General features: G+C 49.0%; 1 protein-coding gene across 4 annotated transcripts in view; it reads right to left on the reverse strand.

Annotated features, from left to right (window-relative positions):
• MYO5C (myosin VC) overlaps window positions 1–27,249 on the reverse strand; it is a 109,163-nt gene extending 81,914 nt beyond the window's left edge. The window contains exons 1-8 of one of the 4 annotated variants that reach the window (XM_050797915.1): window positions 27,061–27,249; window positions 15,409–15,519; window positions 12,143–12,308; window positions 11,195–11,339; window positions 7,619–7,775; window positions 4,654–4,797; window positions 3,657–3,738; window positions 1,735–1,842 (exon numbers count right to left, since the gene is read on the reverse strand). In XM_050797915.1, coding sequence (XP_050653872.1) covers window positions 1,735–1,842; window positions 3,657–3,738; window positions 4,654–4,797; window positions 7,619–7,775; window positions 11,195–11,339; window positions 12,143–12,308; window positions 15,409–15,519; window positions 27,061–27,087 — 940 coding nt within the window. In that variant the 5' untranslated portion in view covers window positions 27,088–27,249. Of the gene's footprint in view, window positions 1–1,734; window positions 1,843–3,656; window positions 3,739–4,653; window positions 4,798–7,618; window positions 7,776–11,194; window positions 11,340–12,142; window positions 12,309–15,408; window positions 15,520–20,207; window positions 20,925–27,060 lie in introns of those variants that run through there. The other 3 variants (XM_050797914.1, XM_050797916.1, XM_050797917.1) reach the window with 3 other exon arrangements.
• Window positions 27,250–27,617: the final 368 nt, after the last annotated feature.

Raw genomic sequence — 27,617 nt, forward strand, 5'->3', positions numbered from 1 at the left:
AAAATGTGAATCAGTGCCAAAAGTGTTTATCTTGTTATTACAAAATGTTCAAATTGCCCTTCTCCTTGAAGCAGGTTTGAGGGAACAGAGTCTGATGGTGATTTTGCTTAGAAAACATCTTGTTTTCACTTTCCATTATCCAGCTGTGATCGTCTTACCTATTCCTTCGATATATTTAACCTGAAATTCTTAGCCTTTTACATTCAGATACAGTCAACGAGGCCACAAGAATGAAAGCACTTAGAATGAATTGGTGGGAGATTTCAGCAAAAGAAATTTCAGCAAGACGTAGAAATGACTGGCTGGGCGTGGTGGCTCACACCTGTAATCCCAGCACTCTGGGAGGCCAAAGCAGATGGATCACGAGGTCAGGAGCTCGAGACCATCTTGGCCAACACGGTGAAACCCCGTCTCTACTAAAATACAAAAAATTACCCAGGCATGGTGGTGCGTGCCTGTTATCCCAGCTACTTGGGAAGCTAAGGCAGGGGAATTGCTTGAACCGGGGAGGCAGAGGTCGTGCCACTGCACTCCAGCCTGGCGACAGAGCAATATTCCGTCTCAAAAAAAAAGAAGAGAGAAAGAAAGAAATGGCCAACGGCCTCACCCTGATCAAAAGCTTTGACTGGCAGCTTCATGTGGATGTCTAGACTCATACAGAATGGGAGAGCGAGTGCCTGTTTCTGTAAACACCATCTGGTAGGCAGCCTTTCTGAACATGAGCTCTGTGTGGGAAAAGTAAGGCGAGAAGGACTGGGAGCAACTGGCTGTGCTGTGAGAGTCGTGCCTGCTCCACCTGTGCCGGCATCCGAGCAACAGAAGATGGGGTTTTCTGTACAAAATGAGATGCTTGAAGACCCTGGAGTGCAAAAGCCAGTTCTACTCTGAATCCGCCGCCTAACGTTGGGTAAATCACTTCCCGTCTCTGTGCCTTACTTTCCCGCTTATAAAATGGGAGAAACAGCAGCACTGACTTCTTAGGGTGGTTGTAGGGATTGAATGAGTTCACACAGGGGTATGAAGTGCTTAGGATGGTGCCCAGCACATTGTAAGCTCCAGATAAGTGCTGTCATTACTGTCATCATCAGGAGACCTATGAAGGCCACAGAGGGCCAACGTTCCACTTCTGAACCGAATCGGACCTTGGCTTCACCAGTCATCCTTGTATTCAGCCTAGAAGAGCTTACAGCAGTCACATGGCTTGCAGCCCATGCCTCTGACAGTGAGCCAGGAAGGCTGAGGAAAAAAAAGGGTTAATTTCTAGCTCTTTTAAGGGAAAAGCAGTCTTGACCACTTAGTCTCCAAATACGTTCTGATGGTTTGTCCTAAAATTAGAATTGATTAGGAGCCTTCAGAACACACATATGCTGGGAATCCCCTTTTAATTTTTTTTTTGAGATGGAGTCTTGCTCTGTCGCCAGGCTGGAGTGCAGTGGTGTGATGTCGGCTCAATGCAACCCTCCGCCTCCTGAGTTCTAGGGATTCCTCTGCCTCAGCCTCCTGAGTAGCTGGGACTACAGATGCCCACCACCATGCCCGGATAATTTTTTGTATTTTTCATAGAGACTGGTTTCACCATGTTGGCCAGAATGGTCTTGATCTCCTGACCTTGTGATCCGCCCGCCTCGGCCTCCCAAAGTGTTAGGATTACAGGCATGAGCCACCATGCCTGGCCTTAATTTTTTTTTTTTAAGAGAAAATGGCTACATCCTCGGATGGGATATTTGCTCTTACCCAGTAGCGTGAAGGTCTTTTGAGTCTCTACCATTTCAGCTCGATCATTCACACCCTCAATGACAGTATTGCCTCCCATTCTCGTATAATTAAATTCTTCGGCACTCCCTGAAATCAAAAAGTAAGATTTGTTATGTCTGTAACACAGAAATTTGGACATACACATTTATCAGAAGAAGGGAAGTTCATACTTAATAAGCTGTGTCATGCACTTTACACAGTTTATTCTATTTATTCCTTAGAACTCTGCATTACAGCCAGGTGTGGAGGCTCATGCCTGTAATCCCAGTACTTTGGGAGCCTGAGGCAGGGGTTTGCTTGAACCCAGGAGTTCAAGACCAGTCTGGGCAAAAGGGCAAAACCCTAACTCTACAAAAAATTAGCTGGGCATGGTGGCACATGCCTATGATCCCAACTATTCAGGAGGCTGACATGGGAGGATCATTCGAGCCCAGGAGTTCGAGGCTGCAGTGAACCGTGCTGGCACCACTGCACCCCAGCCTCGGTGACCCTGTCTCAAAAAAACAAAAACAAAACAACAAAAAAAGAATTCTACATTACAGACGCAGAAGCTAAGACTCAGAAAAGTGAAGTAACTTTCTCAAGTTCCCATAGCTGATGGCACGCAAGAATTTAAATGCAGGCCTAACTCTAAAGCTCATGGTTTTTGTTCCTGCACCCAACATTTTTATATAGCTTTACTGAGGTTTACTGAATGTACAATAAACTGCATGATTAACACGTACAATTCGATAAACTTTTGACATGCATATACTCCTATAAAACCATTAGAACAATCAGGATGACTATATATATACACACACACACACACCCCTAATGTTTAAATAGTAGAGGATCTTTCAGAAAGCCCTTCTGCAAGTTCGCTATTCATATTCTGTTTGGTAGACAAGGCCAAGGATATTACTTTCATGTGAAATCTGCAGAAACTTAGATTCTAAGAGCACAAGCAGCTTCTCCAAAATTAGAGAGTGTGTAAGTTCAACTCCAACATACTAGACGTTATCTCCGACAATTCTCATCTACCAGCATAGCACAAACGGCTAAGGCAGGAGAGCCATGACAGCACAGGGCTCGGGGCCTTTTGTATTGAAGGACAAACAGCCCTATGCTTCAGCCATCTCTGGAATATAATCAATTATGACTACAAATAATGAATGACCTTGAGCCATCAAATTATGATAGAGGTGGTTTGTTTTAAAAAATGGGTTAACATGTCATACATGTTAGAAAAACAACTATCTATGCATGTTCAAATAAAATGGAAGGTTTGGTGACGCCGTATGTTCCAGTTGTCAGGAGGTCTTAATCAGGTGGTTCTAGCTGGAGGAGCACAAACACCCAATGAGCTTTTTTTTTTTTTTTTTTTTTTTTTTTTGAGATGGAGTCTTGCTCTGTTGCCTAGGCTGGAGTGCAGTGGTGTGATCTCGGCTCACTGCAACCTCCCTCTCCCGGGTTCAAGCAATTCTTCTGCCTCAGCCTCCCAAGTAGCTGGGGCTACAGGTGTGTGCCACCACGCCCGGTTAATTTTTGTATTTTTAGTAGAGACAGGGTTTTACTACATTTGCCAGGCTGGTCTTGAACTCCTGACCTCAGGTGATCCGCCCACCTTGGCCTCCCAAAGTGCTGGGACTACAGGTGTGAGCCACCACGCCAGTCCCAATGAGCTTTAAAAATATCCTCAGGCTTAAGAGTGCCCTCTCTCTCTAAACTCATCCCCCCAGCCCTAATCCAGCCCCTTAATTAGATGCACCAATTCTGTCCTTGAAACCAAAGAATCTTATATCTTTGGGCAAATACTTAAAAAAAAAAAAAAAAGACATATTAGTATAAGAAGAAAGTTAACCTAGAATTTAAGCCCCCACATAAAAGAGAGACCCTTCCACACACGATCCATCACATACCCAATTTAAGATGTTTAAATTCCGACTGCTGTGCAGATGCACAAAGCTGATAGAAAATGTGGTAATTTCGTTCATTTTCCGACTGTAAGATAAAGAAATGTCCTCAAAATTACACCAAATCCTCACAAGCAAAAATGCCATGTTGTTTTTTTTTTTTTTTTTTTTTTTTTTTTTGAGACGGAGTCTTGCTGTGCCCCAGGCTGGAGTGCAGTGGCACGATCTCAGCTCACTGCAAGCTCCGCCCCGCCGGTTTCACGCCATTCTCCTGCCTCAGCCTCCCAAGTAGCTGGGACTACAGGCGCCCGCCACCTCGCCCGAAAAATGCCATGTTTTTAACTAGAGAATCTTAGATGTCTAACCTGGATGGATAATTATCTGTCTGGGATGTGATCTGGCCAGTCCACAAGAGGCCCTTCCTCTCAGCTGAGAACTGGGTGGCCTGAGATGGCCTTCCAAGTAACGAGTAACCCAGAGAAAGTGTTATTAAATGAAAATATCCTATGGAATAGGAATGACATAACTCATCCTAGTGACATTTTTAGAAACTTCCTGCAATACAAGGTTTACTGTTGCTCTCCTCCTGGGCCAAAACGGTGAGAATTTTCTCCATTTTACTGGCAGAAAAGCCTTTCTCTTAAAACCGCCTCGATAGTTCTGATCCCATTCCCTTTCTGATAGGAAAGCCAGTCTGTCAGCTTTGTCTATTTCAAACAGTTTTTGTACTCTAGAAAGAGATACCTGCTTTTTAAACTATAAGGATTTTGTAAATCCCCCAAATTAAAAAGTCATAACCTCTTCCTACAGTCATACAACTCACCTGTACTACACCTATTCACCATCAAGTTTTAATCAACAGAAAAAAGAATCCAAACTGCAAATGAAAGATAAGAAAACCCTAGTCTTCAATTCATAGCATAGCGTAGCCTGCCTGAGTATATATAATAAGAATGTAATTGTAAATAATGCTCAAAAAGTTGGGGAAAAATTTAATACTTACTTGAAAGACAACTCTGGATTTCTCCAGGAGGTAAGTTCTCATGTTGGCTCCTATAATTTGATTTTGTTCATCAAAACTGATTTCTGTGTATTTCCCAAACCGACTACTATTGTCATTGCGGGTGGTCTTGGCATTTCCGACGGCCTAAAAAAACATAACTCTTCTGAAATAACAACATTAAAAGATTTTTGCCTCAACGTTATTGCAGGAGTTTTTAGTCAAATGCAATTCCGTACCCGAGGGGAAGGTCTGATTGGCAGAGGGAGGTCTGGGGAAAGAAAGCAACCCCAGGCTGGCAGGGAACATGACCAGTCCCGAGCCTGCTGCTCAAACCTCTCCTCGGTCCCACTGGCAGACGCTGGGGAGGACCAGAAAGAGCACAGGTTCTGATGTTTCAGGGCCCTGGGTTCTATCTTTGCTATCTGTGTAATGTCTTACAAGTTAGTTCACTGGCTAGGTGCGGTGGCTCACGCCTGTAATCCCAGCACTTCAGGAGGCTGAGGCGAGAAATTCACTTGAGGCCAGAAGTCTGAGACCAGACGAGGCAAAACAGTGAGACTCCCATCTCTACAAAACACAAAAAAATTAGCCAGGCATGGTGGCATGTGCCTGTAGTCCTAGCTACTTAGAAAGCTGAGGTGGGAGGATTGCTGGAGCCCAGGAGCTGGAGGGTGTAGTGAGCTATGATTGCAGCACTGCACTCCAGCCTGGGCAACTCAGCGAGACCCTGTCTCAAAAACAAACAAACAAAAAAGGTAGTTCATCTTTCCAGGTCTTAATTTCCCTATCTGTAATATGAGAATAATAAGCAACTTACTGTTATGGACTGAATGTTTGTGTCCTCCCAAAATCCTCATGCTGGAATCCTAACCCTATGTGTCGGTATGGTAAGATGGGCCTTTGGGAAGTAATGATGTCACGAGGATAGAGCCCCTGGGAGTGGGATTTTAATGCCTACATAACAGGGATCCCAGACACCTCTCTTGCTCTCTTTCTGCCATGTAAGGGTACTGTGAGAAGACAGCAGGCAGGCACCCAGAAGAGAGGCCTCACCAGAACCTGACCCCTGCTAGCACCCTGATCTTGGACTTCCAGCCTCCAGAACTGTGAAAAATAAATTTCTGTTGTTTATAAGCCACCTGGTCGATGACACTAAAGTATATTATACTAAAGTATATTATACTTATTATTATAACAGCAGCCCAGACTGACCAGAACACTTACAGAATTGGGAGGATTAAATGAGAGAATATGAGGTGCCTCAATTCACTCAGGCCCCAAATGCCTATGATGCTCAATTAAAAGTTCACATCTTTCATCCAACCTTTATTCCAATCCTTACTCCTTACTGCTTCCCTACTCAAGCTTTCCACTTAACCAAGAGACTGCTCCTTCTCATCCCTCCCACTCTCTGGGCAGGATTTTTGCTTTTTACTTCTGTTCTTCAATTTCCTCTCTCCTCTGCCCCTCCCCACCCTCTCTTGAGCACCCTCTTTCTAGATGGACCCTGCCCAGGTCATCATGCTGCCTGTCAACATGTATTTACTGAGCACCTACTATGTGCCATGCGCTCGGTGAACCAAATAGATATAGCCCTGCCTTCAGAGTGTACAGTCTAATGGGGGAGACAAACCCTAAATATTTACACAAAATTATCCACTGGGCATTTAACTTGGCACTGGCTCTTGATAACTTTTATTTTGGGAAGGGGTCCTGCTCTGTCATCCAGGCTGGAGTGCCAGTGGTGCAATCTTGGCTCACTGCAACCTCCACCTCCTGACTCAAGCAAGGTAGACTACCTCAGCCTCTTGAGTAGCTGGGACTACAGACATGTGCCACCATACCTGGCTAATTTTTTGTATTTTTGGTAGAGACGGGGTTTCATCATGTTGCCCAGGCTGATCTGGAACTTCTGAGTTCAAGAAATTCACCCACCTCAGCCTCCCAAAGTGCAGGATTATAGATGTGAGCCACTGCACCCAGCCTTGATAACTTTTCTATTGGTATCTTGGATTGTAATTTATGTTTCTAAGAAGCTTATGCCTCTGAACTATGAGCTTTGCAGTGTTTCTTAGTACCCCCTCCCCACTTATGTTTCTATTTAATTTTAAAATATTCTTACGTTAGGTTAGAAGAATCTTAACTTGGAGATTGGGTCTTATTCTTTTCCATCACTTCCCACATTAGCTACACAGTGGCTTCAACAGAGTAGATGGTCTGATAAATATTCACTGAGGATTTTGATTTGAGAAAACAGGAAGAAGAGGTCTACGAGTCTAATGTTCTTAATTATTTGCTTTGCTTCCAAATAAATTCATATCAATCCTCTTCCCATTTTGCAGGGCAGCTGGAGTTGGCTTGCGGGGCCCTCCTCTGTCCCTTTTGGGTGCCCCTTCTTCCTTGAGGGCTGTCTCCTCACCCCTGGGCACTGTCACGGTTGGTCTTGCCCACTCCCTGTCCCAGTCAGCAGTGTGCTGATGAACTGGCTCTTGGGGAGGGCAGGAGGAAGAGTCTTTACATGTGGCCTTTGCCAAGGCAGAAGGTATAAATTCTCCTCCCATGACTGACGTCAAATGACCAAAGGTTTATCAATCAGCTTGCAAAACTCCTGAATATTTTAACAATCAGCTCATGAAAGCTGATGCCAGCTGGTTGGAGAACACCAGTGATTTCAGTGCACCAGTGATGTTTGGTTTTCCCCTGGGATGTAAATGTAAACAGAGGACTTCTGGAATCTGATGGTAGATTTCCAGCCCAGGAGGTAGAGCAGGAGAGAGCCTTGAAAGCAGCAATTCTGTCCCCATCTCCTTCAAATCCCACCAGCAAATAGGCTTCCTGGGTCTTTCCCGCCCTCACTTCTTTAGTCTTTAAAGGGTGGGAACTTGAATTAGCCAGGAGAGCACAGAACCCAACCAACCCCCATTTCCATCATCAACACACGGCTGCCTTCCGCAGCGGTACGCACCTCGGTGATGGGATTGGACGCCAGGACCTTGTCCTCCACGTGAGCGTTGCTGCCCGATTTGCTGACGGTGGCGAAGTACCTCATGGCATAGCGAGCTGACACTGTCTTTCCAGCACCCGACTCTCCGCTTACAATTATGGACTGGTTTCTGTTGTTTCTAAAGCAAATAAAAGAGTTTTCAAATGTTAGTTTCTTCCCATTAAAGAGGCGATGTGTGCTAATTAAGACAAATGCGGACAAGACAAAAGAGGGAAACCGTTTCGTCACTCTACTATTTTAAAATCTCAATCAAGGCCGGGCGCGGTGGCTCACGCCTGTAATCCCAGCTTTGGGAGGCTGAGGCGGGCGGATCACGAGGTCAGGAGATCAAGACCATCCTGGCTAACACAGTGAAACCCTGTCTCTACTAAAAATACAAAAAATTAGCGGGGCGCGGTGGTGGGCGCCTGTAGTCCCAGCTACTCGGGAGGCTGAGGCAGGAGAATGGCGTGAACCCGGGGGGTGGAGCTTGCAGTGAGCCGAGATTGTGCCACTGCACTCCAGCCTGGGTGACAGAGCGAGACTGTGTCTCAAAACAAAACAAAACAAAACAAAAAAAAACAACTCAATCAATTTCCTTCTAGATTTTTTTTTCTATCTTTTATCCAACCTTTATTCCAATCCCTACTCCTTACTGCTTCCCTATTCAACCTTTCCACTCAACCAAAAAACTGCTCCTTCCCATCCCTCCCAGTCTCTGGGCAGGATTTTTGCTTTTAAACTCTGTTCTTGAATTTCATCTCTCCTCTGCCCTCCCCACCCTCTCCTGACCACCCTCTTTCTAGATGGACCCTGTGCAGGTCATCATGCTGCCTGTCCACATGTATTTATTGAGTACCCCAAAATTACTGAGGGGCCCCAAGACCAACCCCAGGTTCAATGTCCCAGTAAAAGAACTCACAGGACTCAGCATACAGTCATCCTCACAGCGCAGCAGGAGGACACAGAGCAAAAGCAGCAAGGGGAAAAGGCATGCGGGGCGAGGTCCAGTGGAACCTGGGTGCAAACTTCCAGGGGTCCTCTCCCAGTCGGGTCACACAGGACACGCTCAATTCCTCCAGCAAGGAATTTGACGGCACATGTGAAATGCTGGCTGCGAGGGAAGCTCATCAGAGATGCAGTGCCCACCTTCTGCCTGGCACATGCCAACATTCCAGACTCCCAGAAGGAAAGCGGGTATTCAGCATAAAGCACATTGTTTACACAAACAGCTTGAGTTTAGGTAAAATGAGCCACTTTATCAACCAAGAAATGTCAGGAACCGTCATGAAATCAGAGGCCAGCCACGGGCCTCCTTGCAAGCAGGCCTCTAAAGATAGCAGCCTCAGGCCTTATGTCAACTCCTTTCTGCACATCCCACTTAAATATAAAAACATTTCAAGGACATTATTTTGAGAGCAATTATTCAAAAGATGCTTGGGAACATATGCGCTCTGTAAGCCAACATGCTCTGTTATATAATTTAGAGATTTTAAAAAATGCACTAAACTTTTCATGTCATAAGATCGTGACGGTGGAAGCTTCTAACGCGGCTCTGTGGATGTGGCACCGCTCACATGCCAGGTGCTGAGTGAATACAGATTCTCATTTAAGCTTCACGAAAATCCTACGACATAGATCTCTCTCTTACAGAGGAGTAAAATGGTGACCGTGGGTGGAGTGACTTGACCCAGAGCACAGAGCCACAGCCTCCCATGTGAATGCTGGAGAAGACTTTGGGTACACAGCCCTGGTCCAGTATTTTCATTTCAGAGACAAGATGAAGACTCCGAGAAGGGGAATGACATGCTCAGTGTCCCTCAGGGCATAGAACAGGGCTTCGGTAATCCCAGTCCTGTTCTACAGCCCTGAGGGACACTATCTGTCTAGCATCAAATAAGGCCAACACGAGCCTGCTTTAGGCTCTGTTCTGTTACTGCAGTTACACAGACCGCCAAGGAGACACTGGCTCTTCAGGGCTGAACTGAGCACAGCCCTACAGTGCCCAAGAGCTCATCCCACTGATACCCAGACCCTAATCACCATAATACCTGGGAGACCTGCAGGTAGCCAGGGAAAAATCTCAGAACCGTGGGGGTTTTAGGGTTAGAAGGAATCTTGGTGCAGCAGAAGCTACTAATTCTCTACCCAGTATTCACTTGCATTCTCCTCTTCCTTCTTAGGGACTAGGCCCCAGTGGCCAGGCAGTGCCCCGCTGTGCATATGAAAGACTGCACATCCCAGCCTCCCTGTGTGAGTGAGGTCCTGGCCGATGAGCTGTGAGCAGAAGCGCTTTGTGGGGCTTCCGGAGAGTCTCCCTAACCTGGAGGGCTGTACCCTTCCCCTCATATGCCTTGTCACCTAGAATATGGAAGACAGAGCTGAGCACTAGCTTGTCCCTGAGGATGCCTGCCCCACCCCAGGGACAGGGAGCCGCACAGCACCGGGTCTCTGATGACTGTGAAGAAGCTCGGTCTATCCCCAGACTGCCCATTAGATGGCTATGCAGGAAAGCAGCACGTGTTCTACCTCATGGAAGCTACCACCTGCCCCCTCATTATAAGCAGCAGAACCAGGAATGGGTGCCCTCTGAGAGTCCAGCTCACGGACGAAGACATAAAGCGGAGGGAGCTCAGGAGCTGCGGCTGGGGTTATGCAGTAAAGACTTAGGTAAAGAGTCAGCAGGTCCCGGTCCTGTGCCTCGGATTTCCCATCTGTGAAAAGTGCGCAATGAAGTCAGTCGACTTCACAGGAGTGCTGTAAGACTCAAGGGAGACCACTGTATGTGCAAGTTCTTTTGCAAACTGTAAAGGCAGCTACAAAGATAGGGTGGTGTTTTTATTCTCCATACTTTACAGATGAAGACACTGAAGCCAAAAGTGATGGTTATGGGAAAAATAAACTAGAGTTTAAACATCCAAGCACAAATCCCAGGATCTGCCTTTGACTTGCTGCCTAACCTCAGTTGGTTATTCCCTGAAACTGTTTACCACCCAGACATCTGCATCATGGGCTATTCTGAGGCCATCCCAGATGACATATGGGAATGTGTGTGTGGTGCCTCATTCGCAGGAGGCTTTCCATACATGTGCACTAGTGAAACAAGAACTCCACGGGGCCCTACAAACACCTAGCAGTGAAATCAGGATAAAACTCCCAAGTCTCCTGCACCTAAAACCTCCTGCAGATAAATCCCCTGTCATCAGATTCTGCTTCCTTGAATGGGTTAAAAAAAAAAGCTTAAACATCTCATAGCAGAGAATAAATCAACACTCCTCCAACCAAACACACTACAAGAAAAGGATCTGCTATTCCCAAACTGGTAGGACTGACTTGACTACCTTGAAGGAACAAAACCCAGGAAACTCAGTCTTGACAGGTCAGGTGCATGGAACAGTCGTTTGCTATTCATTCCAGGTAGTCGGCTCGACAAAGCACCATCTCTGGCCTATCTCTTTTAATGAGCCCAACCTAGGTATCTCCCCTCCACTGTGATGGTCTGGCAAATGCAGGGAGCATTGGCAGAGCAAGGGGAAGTCCAGCTTGGCAGGAAGCTACCTGGCCATCTGCTTGTATGCCTCTTCTGCCACGGCAAATATGTGTGGGTCCATATCGCCCATGTTCTGCCCGCTGTAGGCGTGGATGATGGCATCTCCGTATATTGGCAACTGCTTGTAAGGATTCATGGCCACCAAAATGATTCCTGGGGAAAGATGTTAGATGCAGTTAAAAGATTCTTACTGCCACTGGCCTCTCCAGTTTGTTTTTTTAAGAAATCCCAGGCCGGGCGCGGTGGCTCACGCCTGTAATCCCAGCACTTTGGGAGGCCGAGACGGGCGGATCACGAGGTCAGGAGATCGAGACCATCCTGGCTAACACGGTGAAACCCCGTCTCTACTAAAAAATATAAAAAACTAGCCGGGCGAGGTGGCGGGCGCCTATAGTCCCAGCTACTCGGGAGGCTGAGGCAGGAGAATGGCGTGAACCCGGGAGGCGGAGCTTGCAGTGAGCTGAGATCCGGCCACTGCACTCCAGCCTGGGTGACAGAGCGAGACTCCGTCTCAAAAAAAAAAAAAAAAAAAAAAAGAAATCCCAGCTCTGTCATTTATTAAACCTTCTGTGTGACTTTGGGCAAGTCACTTCATGCACTGAATTAATTCCCTGCCAGTCACCTACACCCTCCGGCTGGTCTGATGGTTGGATGACAGGACAGGTGGAAATGCTCCCAAACGGAAACATTTTTGCAGTTCACAATGTAAGTAATATCATTGCCCAAAATAAGTAATAAATGTATCAAATCCGATGAGAAACCCAAACACAAGCTTTGTTACATCTCCTTTTCTCGGTAGTCCAGTCTTAGCTCTTGTTGAAGACTCTCCCCACCTAGATACTTCTTTGTACAACAAACTCTGGGTGCTCAGTATAAACATAAAACAACCAGGAGGCTCCAGACAGCAAGCTTCCATTCCAGTGTCATTCCTCACTTCCTAGAATTGCTCTCCTTACCACTGTAGGTGTAAATGAGTTTGGATTCTGCAAAGCGGATCCTGAGGTTGTGGAGCACCGCGGGCTCATGGAGATAGCTGAGAGCCGTGAGGTCATTCTCGCCCACGAGGATGTCAGGATTCCGAAGTGGAGGCAGAGATTCTGGATTGACGGAATAATCCAGCTCCTATGGACAAAGATAAAAGTAAAGCTCTGGAAATAGAAGATTTTTGGCGTTCTGTTGAAGCACTGTTTTTATTTCCAGAGTCATCACTGACACTAAAAAGCAAATGTATGTATAGCAACAAGAAAATCTTCACAGCTGACTCCTGGAATAATGAAAAGTAGGAGCAGGGGACTAGGGCACTGGCTATGTGCACTGGGGCAAGTCACTCGCCCTCTCTGGGCCTCATTTCTCTCATCTGCGAAGAGGAGCTAGACCAGACCACGGGTCCTTAGAGCTACAGAGGCCTCAATAAGGGGTGCTGGGGAAGCTACATGGGCAGAGATCCAGGTGCCCCATTCCTGAATCTCCCACAGGGGCTCTACCTGTATGTGGTTTCAATGTTGAGGTCATGCAAGTTTTCATTTGAAAACAAGATGCTGCAGCTAAAATGACACAATGACCTAAGGTCCCTTTAACTCTAAGGTTGTTGAGTCTCTGCTCAAAGTTGACACACTTGGTGGTGACAAATACCTAAAGGAGTCCGTGCAGGTGGTGGTCTCTCCGTGACAGGCCCCTGGTGCAGGTGTCTCCCGTCTGCAGTCGCCCACATGCCCGAGGGCTCACGGCTCCCCCAGCAGGGCTGTCTATTCCTGTCACTCTCAGCCCTGGGCCAGGGAATCTTCCCAGGCTTGCTCCTCTTCTGCTAAATTTAACCTAGTATTCCTAAAGCGGCTGCCTTAGCAGAATGAAGGTGAGGCGAGCAGTTCCCGTGGCATCTGTGCCACAGACGACTGGGCCTTTCCAATGTCAGAGTATTCTAATTCCTACACTCCTGTTTCACTGCTGGGGGACGTGAAGCCCAACTAAAGCGACTTGAGCAGGTCACCCAGCATGCTTGTTTCTCTTCTACCTTCCCAGGCCACCGCCGCCTTCCTGGTATTCAGTCAGTATCTCTGGGTTCCTTCTGATCTCTGGTCCTGGGCCAGCTCCACAAGGTGGCCCAGCTGCCCCTTAGCAAGTGCCACTGTGCAGACCCCATGCCAAGCACTCAGCATGGATTGTTTCATTTAATCCTCAAAACTGCCTTCCAAGGAGGACGTGACTACCCCAACCAAGAAAGTCAACGAGACAGGTTCAGAAAGTAGGAATCTGTTGTCCAAGGTCACACAGTGAATGTGGGCCTCACTCTAAAGCCTGTGCTCTCTCACTAGCACAGTGCTTCCTTGTCGATGGCAGGGGTTTCGCTGGCTGGTTGGTCTGTTCTGCGTAAAGCGAGCAGCTCAGGGCAATCCACAACTGGACACAGATCCTCAGGTCAGCTCCTGCTCCCCTGTTACCAATGCAAGTGTATGGTGACCTAACCCCGACCAGAATATTCTCAACCTGAACACTTTTGAAAATAAAATCAGGAACAATGATTCTCATACCTACTGACTTTCCTTGTCTCTGTTTTTCTATTGTAAATCCACAACCCCCACTTCCGGTTTGGCCTCTGCATGTGTTATGTGTGAAAGCAACAGGGAGACAGAAACGACAGTCTTTTGGAGGAGGGGAGAAAATGTAACGAACATTATGTTGACAGGTGGAGGCAGAGGTGACATTTTCCTACAGCACACAGGCCTTTTCTCTTACAGTATTGACAAAGGGTTGAGTTAGAGAGTGGTCTGGCTGTCCGCCATCCTACTCGCCTCTGCAGCCGGGTCAAGGCCGGGAAAGTAGCCACCTGAAGCCCAGCGGACATGACCAAAGCAGGAAACTGACACCGCAGCTGCTGCCTGGAGATTTTCCTGATCTCAAAGCCACCTGATCCCTAATTGGAGCCCAGACTGTGCACAGGAGACACTCAATAAAGGCTGCGAGAGCTCCTGCTGGGCAGGGAAGCCCCAGGGAGCGAGAGGCTCTTCCCAGAGCTCCTGCCTTTCTTTACACACGCACACGGGATTGTCTCATCGCACTTCAGCAACCCTGGGATGGTGCAGTCATTACCTCCTTCGTACATATGGGGAAACTGGGGGCTTGCTGCCAAAGACTTAACAAGCGGCCATGCCAGGATCTGAAGCCAGATCATGTGATTCTAGGGGGTGTGTCTTTAACTGCTATGTTCATCTGCCTTCCCAGGATCTCAGGAAATGTCTCCCAAATCCAGGACAGTCTGATTAGAAGTAGTGTGCCCTGTCCCTGCAGAACCCATTCATGTGCTTTGTCAATTAATCCTCACGTGATGTTCCCCAGACCCACCTCTGGGATCTAGATGGAGCACAAATCTCCTGCCCAGGTCTCTATCCAGATACTTGATTCTAAACCCATCCAGTCACCCTAGCTACAAATCCAGTGGAATGTCACTACAGCAATGGTGGGCAAGGACGACTCATGAGGGACACTTAGAGCAAATGCAAAGTCTTCAGAAGCTGCGTCATCAGAAGGCACACGCAGCCTTGCAGGGAAGCTCCTCACTAGCTCATCCCACCACAGGAGCAACTGCTGAAGTTCATCCTCACCTCCCCCTTACCACACCAGCACCAACAGAGGCACCTCATAATGTCACACAAAGACAGCGTCCCTGTCTTCTTGTTCCTGCCACACTCCCTCCCTTACACATTTCTGTACATCCGTGGACCGACTCCCTCCAGTCTCCTCCCACTCCTCCCTCTCCCTGCCTATTTTCTATCTCCCTCTTCTCATTTTCTTCCCCTTCGCATCTTGATGTTTTTCTTTACCAGTGTATGCCTTGGGCTCAAACGACTTCTCTCCAAGTTTTTCATCTTTGCCCAATCTCTGGGCTGAGACTCAGGAAGCCAAAATGGAGAATCACTTTTCAGCAGTCTCCCAGTAATGCTGGGTGCCTGGAAATGCAGTGCCGTGGCACAGACCTGGCTCCTGCAGCTGGGCCCTCTTCACAGAGAGAGGCCCGGTGGATGCAGGGCAGCATAGGGGAGGGAGGGAAGGAGTACAGACACATCAGTGAGTCCTGGTGCCAGGGTGCCGTTTGGGGATGGTGCTGGTGCCCACTCATGCGCCCTCCCTTGGGTGCCTCCCACGGGGTCCACGTGTCCCCATCCTCACACATACCCCAGCTACCACTTTACACATCGACGCAGCCGCAAACAGCAAGGACCCTCACCGTTCCATCCTCCAGCAGGAGTCGCAGGACCTTGTCACCAACTCTGTAGTCCGTGGCTATTTCAGCAGACTTCCAAACTTCTTCAGGATCGGGAATCCAGACTCTGTTGTACTGACCAACAGGATGAGAAAAGCTGAATTTCAGAACTTTCAAAAGCATGGATCAATGCATGGTTAGACGCAGGAAGGTTTCTTTCTGTCCACTAGGTCAGCTCCTTTATGAGGAATACGTCTACCTAATTTTGCTTATGAGGTGATCTTTCATGCATTTGCAACGCACTGGGCCTGGCTGCCTCAGTTTACAGGCAATGGAAATCCCAAAGCCTTCTAGATAAACCTTGAATGCTGAAAGCCTGGACGTGGGAAAGAAATCTGCGAGTACCTTAATGGAAACATCTCATGGCTGTCTACAGGGTTAGAGGACAGGGATTTCTTTTACCACTGATTGACTATGGAACTCTAGGCCAGACACTTAACAGTACCTCATTTTTCTCATCCACAAAATCACCACAACAATATCTATTTCACAAGTTCCCTGGGAGGTTAAATTAGACTTCGTACTTGAAAGAACTTTGTAAAATGCTATGAAAGTATTGTTACAGCAATGCCATCACAATCTTATCACACCGGTGGGCTGCCAAGGACTCCCACAGTGGGAAATGCAGAAGTCCAGACACAGCCACCCAGCTCAATTCCCAGCAGGCAATGGGCATGCCTGGCTCAGTGCCGATGTACAAGTCTTTGGGTAGAACCATGTTGCTGTGGGCTGAACTGTGTGTCCCCCAAATTCATACGTTGAAGCCCTAACCCTCAATTGACTACCTCCGGAGATAGGGTCTTCAGAAGGTAATTAAGGTTCAATGACGTCATGAGGGTAAGGCACTCACCCAACAGGATTTTCTTTTTTTTGAGATGGATTTTCACTCTTATTGCCCAGGCTGTAGTGCAGTGGCATGAACCTGGCTCACTGCAACCTCTGCCTCCTGGGTTCAAGTGATTCTCCTGCCTCGGCCTCCTGAGTAGCTGGGATTACAGGCGCCCACCACCACACCTGGCTAATTTTGTTTTTTTAGTAGAGACGGGGGTCTCACCATGTTGGTCAGGCTGGTCTCGAACTTCTGATCTCAAGTGATCCACCTGCCTCAGCCTCCCAAAGTGCTGGGATTACAGGCATGAGCCACCACGCCCAGTAAGATTTTAAAATTAGTGTCCTTATATAAGACACCTGAGAGTTTGATGTATTTTTCTACAATATGCATCTATTACTTTTATAATCAGAACAATAAATATTAATCTTTAAAGGCAAATATCAAAATATAAGCCCCCCTCAAAGAATGATACATTAAATTCTGTGATATGGGACATAGTAACTTCATTTGTAATGGACAAAAATTGGAAACAGACTAAATGTCCATTAATGAGAATTTTTAAAAATGCCTGCAGTATACCCATACAATGAAATACAACTTACCCATAAAAAGGAATGAACTACTGATGCAAGCAAAAGCATGGGTGAGTCACCAAAGCACGCTGAGTTAAAGAAGCCTTACACAAATGAGTACCTCCTATGGGAGTCCCCTCAAATTGAGAGGTGATAACAGGCTAGCAGCCCTCGCTCTCGGCGCCTCCTCGGCCTCAGAGTCCACCCTGGCGGAGCTTGAGGAGCCCTTCAGCCCACCACAGCACGGTGGGAGCCCCCCTCTGGGCTAGTCCAGGCCGAAGCCGGCTCCCTCTGCTTGTAGGGCGGTGCGGAGGGAGAGGCACGGGCGGGAACCGCGGCTGCGCGCGGTGCTCGCGGGCCAGCGCCGGTCCGGGAGGGCGTGGGATCGGCAGACCCAGCACTCCGAGCGGCCAGCCGCAGGCCCGGGGCAGTGAGCGGCTTAGCACCCGGGCCAGCAGCTGCAGAGGGTGCCTCAGGTCCCCCAGCAGTGCCGGCCCGCCAGCGCTGCGCTCGAATGCTCGCAGGGCCTCAGCTCCCTCCCCGCCGGGCAGCGCTCCGGACCCGCAGCCCGCCATGCCTGACCCTCCCCTCCTCTGCCCCTCCCCGAAGAGCGCCGCCCCCTGCGCGACGCGGCTCCGGGTCCCATCAACAGCCCAAGGGCTGAGGAGTGCCGGCGCAGGGAGCGCGACTGGCAGGCAGCTCCGCCTGCAGCCCTGGTGCGGGATCCACTAGGTGAAGCCAGCTGGGCTCCTGGGTCTAGTGGGGACCTGGAGAACCTTTAGGTCTAGCTAAGGCATTGTAAATACACCAGTCAGCACCCTATGTCTAGCTACCCTAGTGGGGATTTGGAGAACTTTTCCGTCTAAGACTCTGTGTCTAGCTAACGCATTGTAAATGCACCAATCAGCACTCTGTGTCTAGCTCAGGGATTGTAAATGCACCAATCAGCACGCTGTCAAAAATGGACCAATCAGCTCTCTGTAAAATGAACCAATCAGCAGGATGTGGGTTGGGTCACGTAACGGAATAAAAGCAGGCTGCCGGGGCCAGTAGTGGCAACCTGCTTGGGTCCCCATCCATGCTGTGGAGGTTTTGTTCTTTTGCTCTTTGCAATAAGTCTTGCTGCTGCTCACTCTTTGGGGGCTGCACTACCTTTATGAGCTGTAATACTCATAGCAAAGGTCTGCAGCTTCACTCCTGAAGCCAGCAAGACCATGAACCCACCAGGAGGAACAAACAACTCCAGACGCACTGCCTTTAAGAACTGTAACACTCACTGCTAAGGTTTGCTGCTTCGCTCCTGAAGCCAGAGAGACCACTAACCCACCAGAAGGAAAAAACTCTAAAGACGTCCGAACATCAGAAGGAACAAACTCCAGACACACCATCTTTAAGAACCGTAACACTCACTGTGAGGGTCTGTGGCTTCATTCTTGAAGTCAGTGAGACCAAGAACCCACCGATTGTGGACACAAAATCAGGTTCTGGAACAGCTAAAACTAATGCGTGCTGGGAAACAATTCACAGCAGTAGTTGCCTCTGAGGGTGGGTGGGGCCAGGGAGTGACTCCAAAGGTGTGTGAGGGGGTCTTCTGGAAGCGATGGTAACAATATCTATCTTGATGGGGCTTGGGTTACATAGGGGCTAAGCACTTTTCAAACCTAAGACAATGCAGACTTAAGATTGGTGCATCTCATTGTGTGTAAATTTTACACACAAAAAATACGGAACTCTAGTTAATACGCATACTAAAATATTTAGAAGGTGTGTTGATATATGACTTAAAGATGCTTCAAAAAAGTGAGATGAATTGAAGGTCAGATAGAAGAACAGAAAGATGGATAGACATGGGATACAATGAATATGGTAGACTGTCCACACCAGAATCCAGGTGGTAAAACAGGTGTTCACTATAATTTTTTTTTTTTAAGAGACAGGATCTAGTTTTGTGGCCCAGGCTGGAGTGCAGTGACATGATCACAGCTCACTGGAGCCTCGAACCCCTGGGTTCAAGTGATCCTCCTGTCTTAGCCTCCCAAAGTGCTAAGATTACAGGTATAAACCATCGTGCCTGACCTGTAAAGTTATTTCAACATTGCATTATGCTTAAGATGTTAATATAAAAATACCGGAGGAAATAAAGAATAAGAATAAAACAGCCTGGGCACGGTGGCTCATATCTGTAATCCCAGCACTTTGGGAGGCCGAGGTGGGTGGGTCACGTGAGGTCAGGAGTTGAGGACCAGCTTGGCCAAAATGGTTAAACCCCATCTCTACAAAAAATACAAAAATCAGCTGGGTGTGGTGGTGCGCACCTGTAATCCCAACTACTCAGGAGGCTGAGGCAGGAGAATCGCTTGAACCTAGGAGGTGGAGGTTGCAGTGAGCTGAGATCGCACCACTGCCCTCCAGTCTGGGAGGCAAGAGTGAAACTCCATCTCAAAAGAAAAAAAAAAAGTTCACGGTACAAGTACTAGACTAGGACAATGTTGGATGAGGAACACATCTATTAATATAAATCGCCTTGCTTACTCAATAAAAAAGTCACTGGATGGATATCAATCGTGACTACCCCTAAATCATTTGAATTGCTTTAATCCTTAACAGCTAGCAAAAAGCAGGAGCTTGCAGAAATGTGACATGGATGTGTAAGTTTTGAGAGAGCGAGAATTGAAGAGCACTTTGGGAGGCCGAGGCGGGTGGATCACCTGAGATCGGGAGATCGAGACTAGCCTCACCAATATGGAGAAACCCCGTCTCTACTAAAAATACAAAAAAATTTAGCCAGGTGTGGTGGCAGGTGCCTGTAATCCCAGCTACTTGGGAGGCTGAGGCAGGAGAATCGCTTGAACCCGGGAGGTGGAGGTTTCGGTGAGCCAAGATCATGCCATTGCACTCCAGCCTGGGCGACAAGAGTGAAACTCCATCTCAAAAAAAAAAAAAAAAAAAAATGAAGTTGTCCGGCTGGCTAAGCGAAGCAGGCGAAAGTGGAGGTGTTCTGACGGAGCTGGAGCGGAGGGCCCTGGGGGCAATCCAAGGAAGCCTGGGCTCTGAGAAGTAATGTGAAAGTCACTAGGCCAGTCAATCCTTTTGTTTGACAAAGCCCCTACTTGAAGCCCAGAGAGAGCAATAACTCACCAAACAGCACACAGAGTCTCAAAGGACCAGGACTCCAGTGGAGCTAGGGCCTGTGACTCCTAGTTTGAACTCCTCGTTAATTAAACGAATCTGGCCCTGAAAGTAATCCTGAACTCTGAACTGCAACCATCTACTTGAGAGTCCATGTGCTCTCCTAACTATAGTTTAGGATTGGTTTCAGCTAAAAGTGGTATTAAATGGCAGGTAATATTAGGACATACGTAACTGCTGGTGGCTTCTCTTCTGAAGACCAGTGACTCCTCAGCCCAGTACCCCAGGCTGCCCACACCCTGCGATCCTGGTGCCTTTGCTGGCATTGAGTGCCCTTGCAGCTGAAACCCAGCCTGGTAAGTAAACACGGTGAGTTTACTCAGCTCCAGGTAAGTTCCACCCATTCATTCCCGTCCCCTCCTCCCTCACATTCCTCTACCCACAAAGCAATGCTTCAAACTGGAGGAAGACCTAACTTTACAGCATTCATTCAAATAGACACAGTCCACAGTCCATGCAAACAATGTAACCAGCTGTCAACTGACCTTCAGAATATGGGGCCTTCCCATGAGGCAGGAGCCTGTGGACTGGGATGGAATGGCTTGCCAAGCCCTTCAGCAGAGCCAAGAAAGAGAGGGCCACCTCCCACCTTCCCTGAGTGCCCTCCCATGCTGAGGCTCCAAGCTGAGGCAGAGGCTTGGGACCACTGAACCTTATGAGCTCAAGATCATGTCAGCCACCCCCCCAGGCACACAGGTGAGATAAGAACAGCATCTTCTCACGCCGCCCACTTTTCTGAGGGATATTCTGGCATCGGCCACAGAAATGACTTGAAGACTTATATGGAAGATGGGACAAGATGGGACGACATGAGTTCCCCTCCTAGAACCGCTTTCTGGACTGGGAGTGTCCACACTCCAGGTCGGCCAGGCCAGATTGTCACACCATGCCCCTCTCTTCCTCCTCCTCTTCACTCACTCCTCACAGGCCCCTTCCCTGGTTCCCCTGCCCCTCCCACTCCCCCCATGTCCGTGTCTCCCAAGGTCCTTCCAGCCTCTTCTCATGATGGGCTGTTTCTGGAGAGTTCCACCCAATTCCAGACCTTCTGCAACCGCCTGGCACCTATGCATCTGAGACCTCCCACCCAGATCGTGCACTGGAGCTCTACACCACATTTCCAATTGCCTCCAAGATGTCAGCCCCTCAATCTCCTCGAAGACTCATAAATTCCAAACTCCAGTGATGCGGACGCTCCTCCTTCCTAGCTCTCTTGCCCCTCATGTCAGAAGCCTGGGACAGTGCTGGATGCCCCCCGTGTCTCCACCCCAACAGCCCAACGGTCACCAGGTGCTGGAAAAGACTGCCTTTTAAAAGCTCTCTCCTGTCCGCCCCTGCCCACCAGCCCCCTTGCCATGGCCATAAGTCAGCCCCCAACCCTACTCCCACCGATCTTCTTTCGACTGGTGCAGCAGCCCCCAGGGGCTTCCTCAGCCAGGCTGAGCACCAGGTTTCTTTGAACAGACAGACTCTCTCAACCGTACTTGATTGGAATTCCTGTGGGTGGGGCCCGGCAAGAGAAAAGCTTTGAAAATCAACCCCCCATGGGTTTCGAGGAAGAGCCAGTCCTGGACAACCAGCATTTTGGCTGATTTTCCTACTCAGGCCTCACCCTCTTTTCAATCCACCCTCTGCCTGTGGTCACCCAAAACCACTAGCACTTTCTGGAACATGGCAGGCCTTCTTTGGCTTTCTGCTGTGTACTTCTGTTCCTTCCACCCTGGCCCCACCCATCCTCTCCCCATCCATGAGCAAACAGCTCTGAATAGTGTGGAGTAGCTGGACACAGTCCTCATCCGGGCACTCTCCTTGCCGCTTGCCGTCTAGCAGAGCTGATGCTTCCCCTTGAGCGCTCTCTGCCCCGCCCCCAGGTATCTGGGCTGCCTCCCATCTCCCCCACTGGCATTTGAACTTCAAGAGCCTAGTCTGTGCTAGGAATCCAATGCAATGACTTCCCATAGCTAGCACTCCATAAACATTTGAACAAAAATTCAAATTCCCAGTGGTTCAGTTCCACCAGTTAAAGACTAAACTTAGGATTTCAGTCTTTTCATCCCTTTTTTTCTCTTTGAACTACCCATACATAATACAATGGATACATTTAATTTTCCAGAGTTGTTAATGATATATAAAAGTCTAAAAACTATTTAGAATTAGCCAAAGTAAAAAAAAAAAAAAATCATTACACTGAACTTTGACCTCATTTTAGACAGGGGTCCTGGACTGCTAGTCAAGACACTTCTTTTGACCTTGCACATCTGAGTTTCAGCAGACTTCGAAGATATTTGTGAGTTCCTCTTGCACAAGTGAAAGAAACAGATGGTGGAATGACTGTAGGGAATCTGTCAGTAAACACTCATAACCTGAGTTCTAATTAATGAGCAAAGAGCAACCTTTAGAAAAACAAAAAGGTCTCCAGAGGCATGCCACAGAGCTCTACTGCCTCCCCTTTCATTCAACGCTTTCACCAGTATCGTAGATGAAAAAACAAAACACATGTATCAAATAAGCAGATGAAATGATTGATTAGCTAAAGATGATCAAGATTCAAAAGGTTTTTACAAGCTTCAGAAACGCTGGGCGCTAAATAAAATGGAAAATTTTATAGGGATAAATGTAAAGTCTGTATTTAGGTAAAAAAAAAATCAACTGTATTATGATAGCATCCGTATTCGAGTAACCTTTATTAAGCATTATGTGTCAGGTGTTGTGCTAAGGATTTTACATGCATGAATCTTCATAGTGACCTCCTCAGCTGGTAAGCACGATTTGGTCCATTATACTGGTGTGGAAACTCAGGTTAAGTAACTTGCCCGGTATCACTCAGTTAGTAAGGGGCAGGACCAGGACTTGATTTGACCCACCAGGGGCAGAGCATGTGCCAGCTCTGCTGAAAGTACTAACATAATGCCAGGATGCACTGAGGGGTGCTCACAAGAAGTTGCACCGTACTCATGGCTGAGTAGACCAAGGCTAGAGAATAGTGCCACTAAAATGGGCGTCAAGGTGTGAAAATTCACCCAGAGGAAGGTGGCCTGGATGCTGAGGGTCTCAAATGATGCTGTCAGAGAAAAGGTTGGTGGCACTGTCACTCTCAAGCCCTCCGTCCTACCCACTCTTCCTCCTCAGCAGCTGCCAAGCTCTCTGTGCTGTCTTCCTTCTCGGTCAGTATCTCTGTGCCTTCAACTCTTGCTACTGCAGCCTCGGGCGCTCACTCCTTTCCAAGGTTAACCTGTGCCTGGTGCCCTTCTTACATCTTCAGACCGCAGTCCTCTGCCAGTTTCCTTCCTTTAGCGGGTCATGTCAGGGTCTCCCTTTCCCCTTCACAGTTCTACCTGAACAGAAACGATGCCGGGGACCAAACCTAGTGGCCAAACCTAACGACCCATCCCCAGCCTTCATCCTTGTTGACTTCTCTGCAGCTACTAGAAGAAAAGACGGTCCAATCTTTCGGCAGTGATATATGTGGTCTTTTTCCTTTGTTTGCATATTTTATGTTTATCCTCATACAGTATATACAATTGTTGTGCCCCATTTTTCACATAACCATGTTTTCATGTTAGGAACTCTTCAGAAATAGTACTTTTAATGGCTTCGTGCTGTTTTATCATGTGAGTCTTCCATAATTTACTCAACTTTCCCCCTCTCGCTGGACACTGGAGTTGGTTCCAATTTAGTTATTATAAGGAATAATATAAAAAAGCAGGTGCCAGGAGAGGTAGCTAGAAAGTGGATGAACTTCCCACAAGCCCACTGTGTGTGGGGAAAAGGTCAGATCCCTTGAAGAAGAGGAAGACAATAAAGGCGGTTGAACCAAGGTGGTGGTGGTGAGGGACACTAAGAACATAGGTTTTCACCTCTGGCTCCATCACTTGTATGTTACCTTAGCAACTTACTTGACCCGAGCCATTTCTGAAAGTGTGAGATCATCTAACACACAGAGTTGTTTATTCAGATTAAACGAGAGGGGGCACATGAAACTCTGAGGATGGCATCTGGTACATAGAAATAAAAATAACCACCATCCATATCATCGTCTCCATGGTCCTAGCTATTTCTGTAAGCAGAAACGTTCAGTCATGCACACAGGTGCACAACAAACACTTACGAAGCCCCCACTGTCCCCTGCTCACTGAAAGTTCTTGGTCAATGGGGGAGACAGAGGGTTCACAAGCTGTTAACAGGCAATATGGAAGGCATCGTGTGGAGGGGCTGGCTGCAGAGGCTTTCTCAGAAGAGGCTCTGCACAAATTGAAGGTGGAAGGTGCAGGTGCCGTGGGCAAAGGTGACAGACAGAGCCTCGGACAGGTGGAGTTCCGTGCACCAAGGCACGCAGCGGCGATGTGCTGGCAAGGCATTGAGGGAATGGCAAGGAGTCTGGCAGAGCGTGAGTCCAGGTGAAGGCAGGGAGACAGGCAGGACCTCGTGGCTGGTCAGTGAGTCTGAATGCAATGGGAGCCTCTAGAGGTGGTCGAGCAGAGAATGCCAGACCAGCTCTTCTTAGAGAGATTTCAAATAGGGGAACTGCTGCTCTGAGCATTTCTAAGGCATGGCCCTTGTAGCTTTTGAAAAGCGATGGATGATTTTACACCTCACCTGGCAGCGACTGCTGCCCTCACCAAGACTTCTCCTGGAGTTCCCTCTTCCCTGTTCCCACAGGGTGCCTCCCAGCAACCCTGTTTGCTCCTCCTCTGGTTGGCTCCATCTCAGCCCTTCTGCTTCCTCTCACTCCTTGCACAGATGCATTCCCCGCTGGTCTGTCCCTGGCCCTCTTCTCTGTCTGCCTTCTCCCACCTTGGTGCGGCCCTCAGGGTCTTGTTGGTTCAGTGACCACCTCTGGGCAGAAGACCCTTGGCAGGGCCCGTCCCCTCCCTCTGACACCTCCCACTCTGCAAGGCACCTTCCCTTGGAAGCCCCCTCACCCCTTCAACCCCTGCACATACAGAACTTGCCTGATGACTTTCCTAAGAAATAGTTCCTCCTCAGGCCACATCCTTAATTCACTCAAGAGCACCACCTGCTCTCTCTCATACAGACTCTGACCTCAAATGTCATCCTTGGCTGGTCCCTCCAACCCCCACCCCACTTCCCAGTCCGGCCTCTCAGTCTCACCTGCCTCCACCCTCCATGGCCAACACTGCAGCTCTAATGATCTTCCAACAGCTGGAAAGACCTGAGAATTCAGCTACGTGACCCTAGCCCCTCTCCTCCACAGCCCAAGGGCGCTGCTGGCATACATAACAAATCTAACAGTCCTAGCACACCACCCTTGATCCTGCCAGCCCCCACTCAAAACCCGCACTGGGGAATAAAGCCCTGACCTCGTTCTCTGGCTGCCATGGCCGTCCCCTTCCCACCTCTAGAACAGACAAAATGGGGGCTAACTGCCTACCAGGAAGGGAGGTGGCAGCCTAGGCACACAGGTGTCCACCTGGACACAAGGTCGGTGGGGATGGCCATCGGGCTGCGTCAGTCTCTGGGATTCTCAGATTCTCATTCCCTTCAAGCTTGTACCTTCCTGTCAGCTTTCCTACGTTGTGCCTGGTACTTACTAGACATTTAATAAGTATTTGAGGTTTGAGGCACCTGAGGATGGGGCACTTGCACCTGTGTGCTTCTGCTTCTGGAAATACTCTCACCTCAAACAGGTTCCGCAGCAGCATTTTTCTGTGTCCTCCAAAGTATAGTCTAAGACTAGTCCAAGACTTTTCTTTCACTTCCAGTAAACTGAAGGCTGAAGAAGCGCTGTTGGCTATCTGAGGGCTCACACTCTCACTGGTGAAAATATTCTAGAACAAAACTAGGGCAATTCAAACACTGTCCATTTAGAACTCCAGTTAATGGAGATGCAATAGAGGAGAAACTACAGTTTGGTTGCTTTGTGTCCAGACTGTTACTAAGTAATCAAAGTAGAAGAAAAACGTTTGCTTAAACCATTGAAACAGGATTATTTTCATGACTATCTTTTCTATCTACAGCAAAAGCGTCTTTTAAAGTAGAAAGCTAGAGCATATGTCCGGGGAAATGGATGGATTCTAGTCCCACTCGTCTGAATACTGAGGTCTCTAGATTTCTCCACTGGTGTATAGGAGGATCAGGCTTTATGGCTATTCAAACGGATTTTTTTTTTTTCAAAAGTGCTAACAATGTCACACTCTTTATCCAAATAATTACCCAAGCCCATCTCAGAGGGAACGCTGCCCTTCCGAGGTAAGAGGTGGAGCCCCAGCCAGCAGAAAGGAAGTTTCTGAGGAATGCTCTAGTGTTTCCCAGAGTCAGGGTATACGAAAGGCGCTTTAGAAACTGTAGTGTTTGTACTGTTGCGAACAGTACAGATGTTAGGCAAAGAGCCTACGACTGCAGCATTTTTTTTTGTGCTTGTGGCCCCTGGGCTCCCCAAGCGCTTGGTGCCACTGCAGTGCCCTCAAGCCTGTGACCCAGGCTGCTTCAGCTTTAGGCATCTGATGAGCCTACATGCACGTTCACGCACTTTGAAGGCACAGAATTCTAGAAAGCAGCCCGAACACTGCTGCCATAAGCTTCTGTGCCAACTCGTTCAGGGGGGTCCCAGGAGACTCGCCGGCGTCTCAGCTTCTACGTCCGCATGGGCAACTCTGATTCCACCCGTGGTGTGGGAGGAAGGGGCCGAGGCGCTCCAGTCCCGGGAGATGGGGATGCACGCGCGACCTCTGGGGATTGGGGATTCTAGGCCCCGAGGCCGGAGCGGCGGAGGCGGCCCCTCCCACAGGGTCTTCCCTCCCACAGGGTCTTCCCACCCGCAGGGCACCCAGGCGGGGCGGAGCCAGGGGGGGGCTTACCCGCGGGCAGGGACGGAGTACGTCGGGGCCCTGGAGGGGCGACGCTCGCTCGTGCCCCCGGTCCCCGCGGCCCCTCCGCGGCCCCCAGCGCGCGCCCGCCCGCCCTGCCGTGTCAGGTGCGCAGGTGTGGCCCGGGCGCCAGGTCGAGTCAGCGTTAGCAGGGCCGGCTCCCCCACAGCGCTCCCGGGAGCCCAGCGGACCCTCCTACCTGCGTGTACAGCTCGGCCACCGCCATGGGCAGGAGGGGCCGGGGCCGGGCCGGGGCTGCAGCACGTGCGAGGCTTGGGGGCTGGGCCTGCGGCGCAGAGGCCGGGCGCAGGAGAGACGGGCACGGAAATCACCGCCGGGCCATCTTGCCCAAAGTTTTCCAATGGCCTCCTGCTCCCGTTCCCGAGTTGGCGGCGAGGGGAGGCGGCAGCGGCGGGATTGGTCCTTCCAAGCCCGGCCCGGCTAGTCCGCGCTGCCATTGGCCGGGGCCCGGCGGTGCACCTGGCGGGAGCGCGGGTGGAGAAGGCTGGGGCCCGGGGCGCGCTGCCAGGCAGGAACAGATGCATCCGGAGGCTGCACGGCCCGAGTGTTAGCTCCTCAAAGAGCAGAGGATACGACCATTTAAATGGAAGCCCCAAGGGAATCAACGAACTGAACACAAAGAGAAGTGTTAAGAGAGTCCAGCAAGGTCATCGTATTCAAAATCCAGTACAAAAATAAGTAATGGTCCTTTATATGAGCATTGGCTATGCAATACAAGATATTTATGGCCGGGCG

Source organism: Macaca thibetana, chromosome 7 (genome assembly GCF_024542745.1).
Source record: "Macaca thibetana thibetana isolate TM-01 chromosome 7, ASM2454274v1, whole genome shotgun sequence".
In the NCBI taxonomy this organism is placed as follows: domain Eukaryota; kingdom Metazoa; phylum Chordata; class Mammalia; order Primates; family Cercopithecidae; genus Macaca; species Macaca thibetana.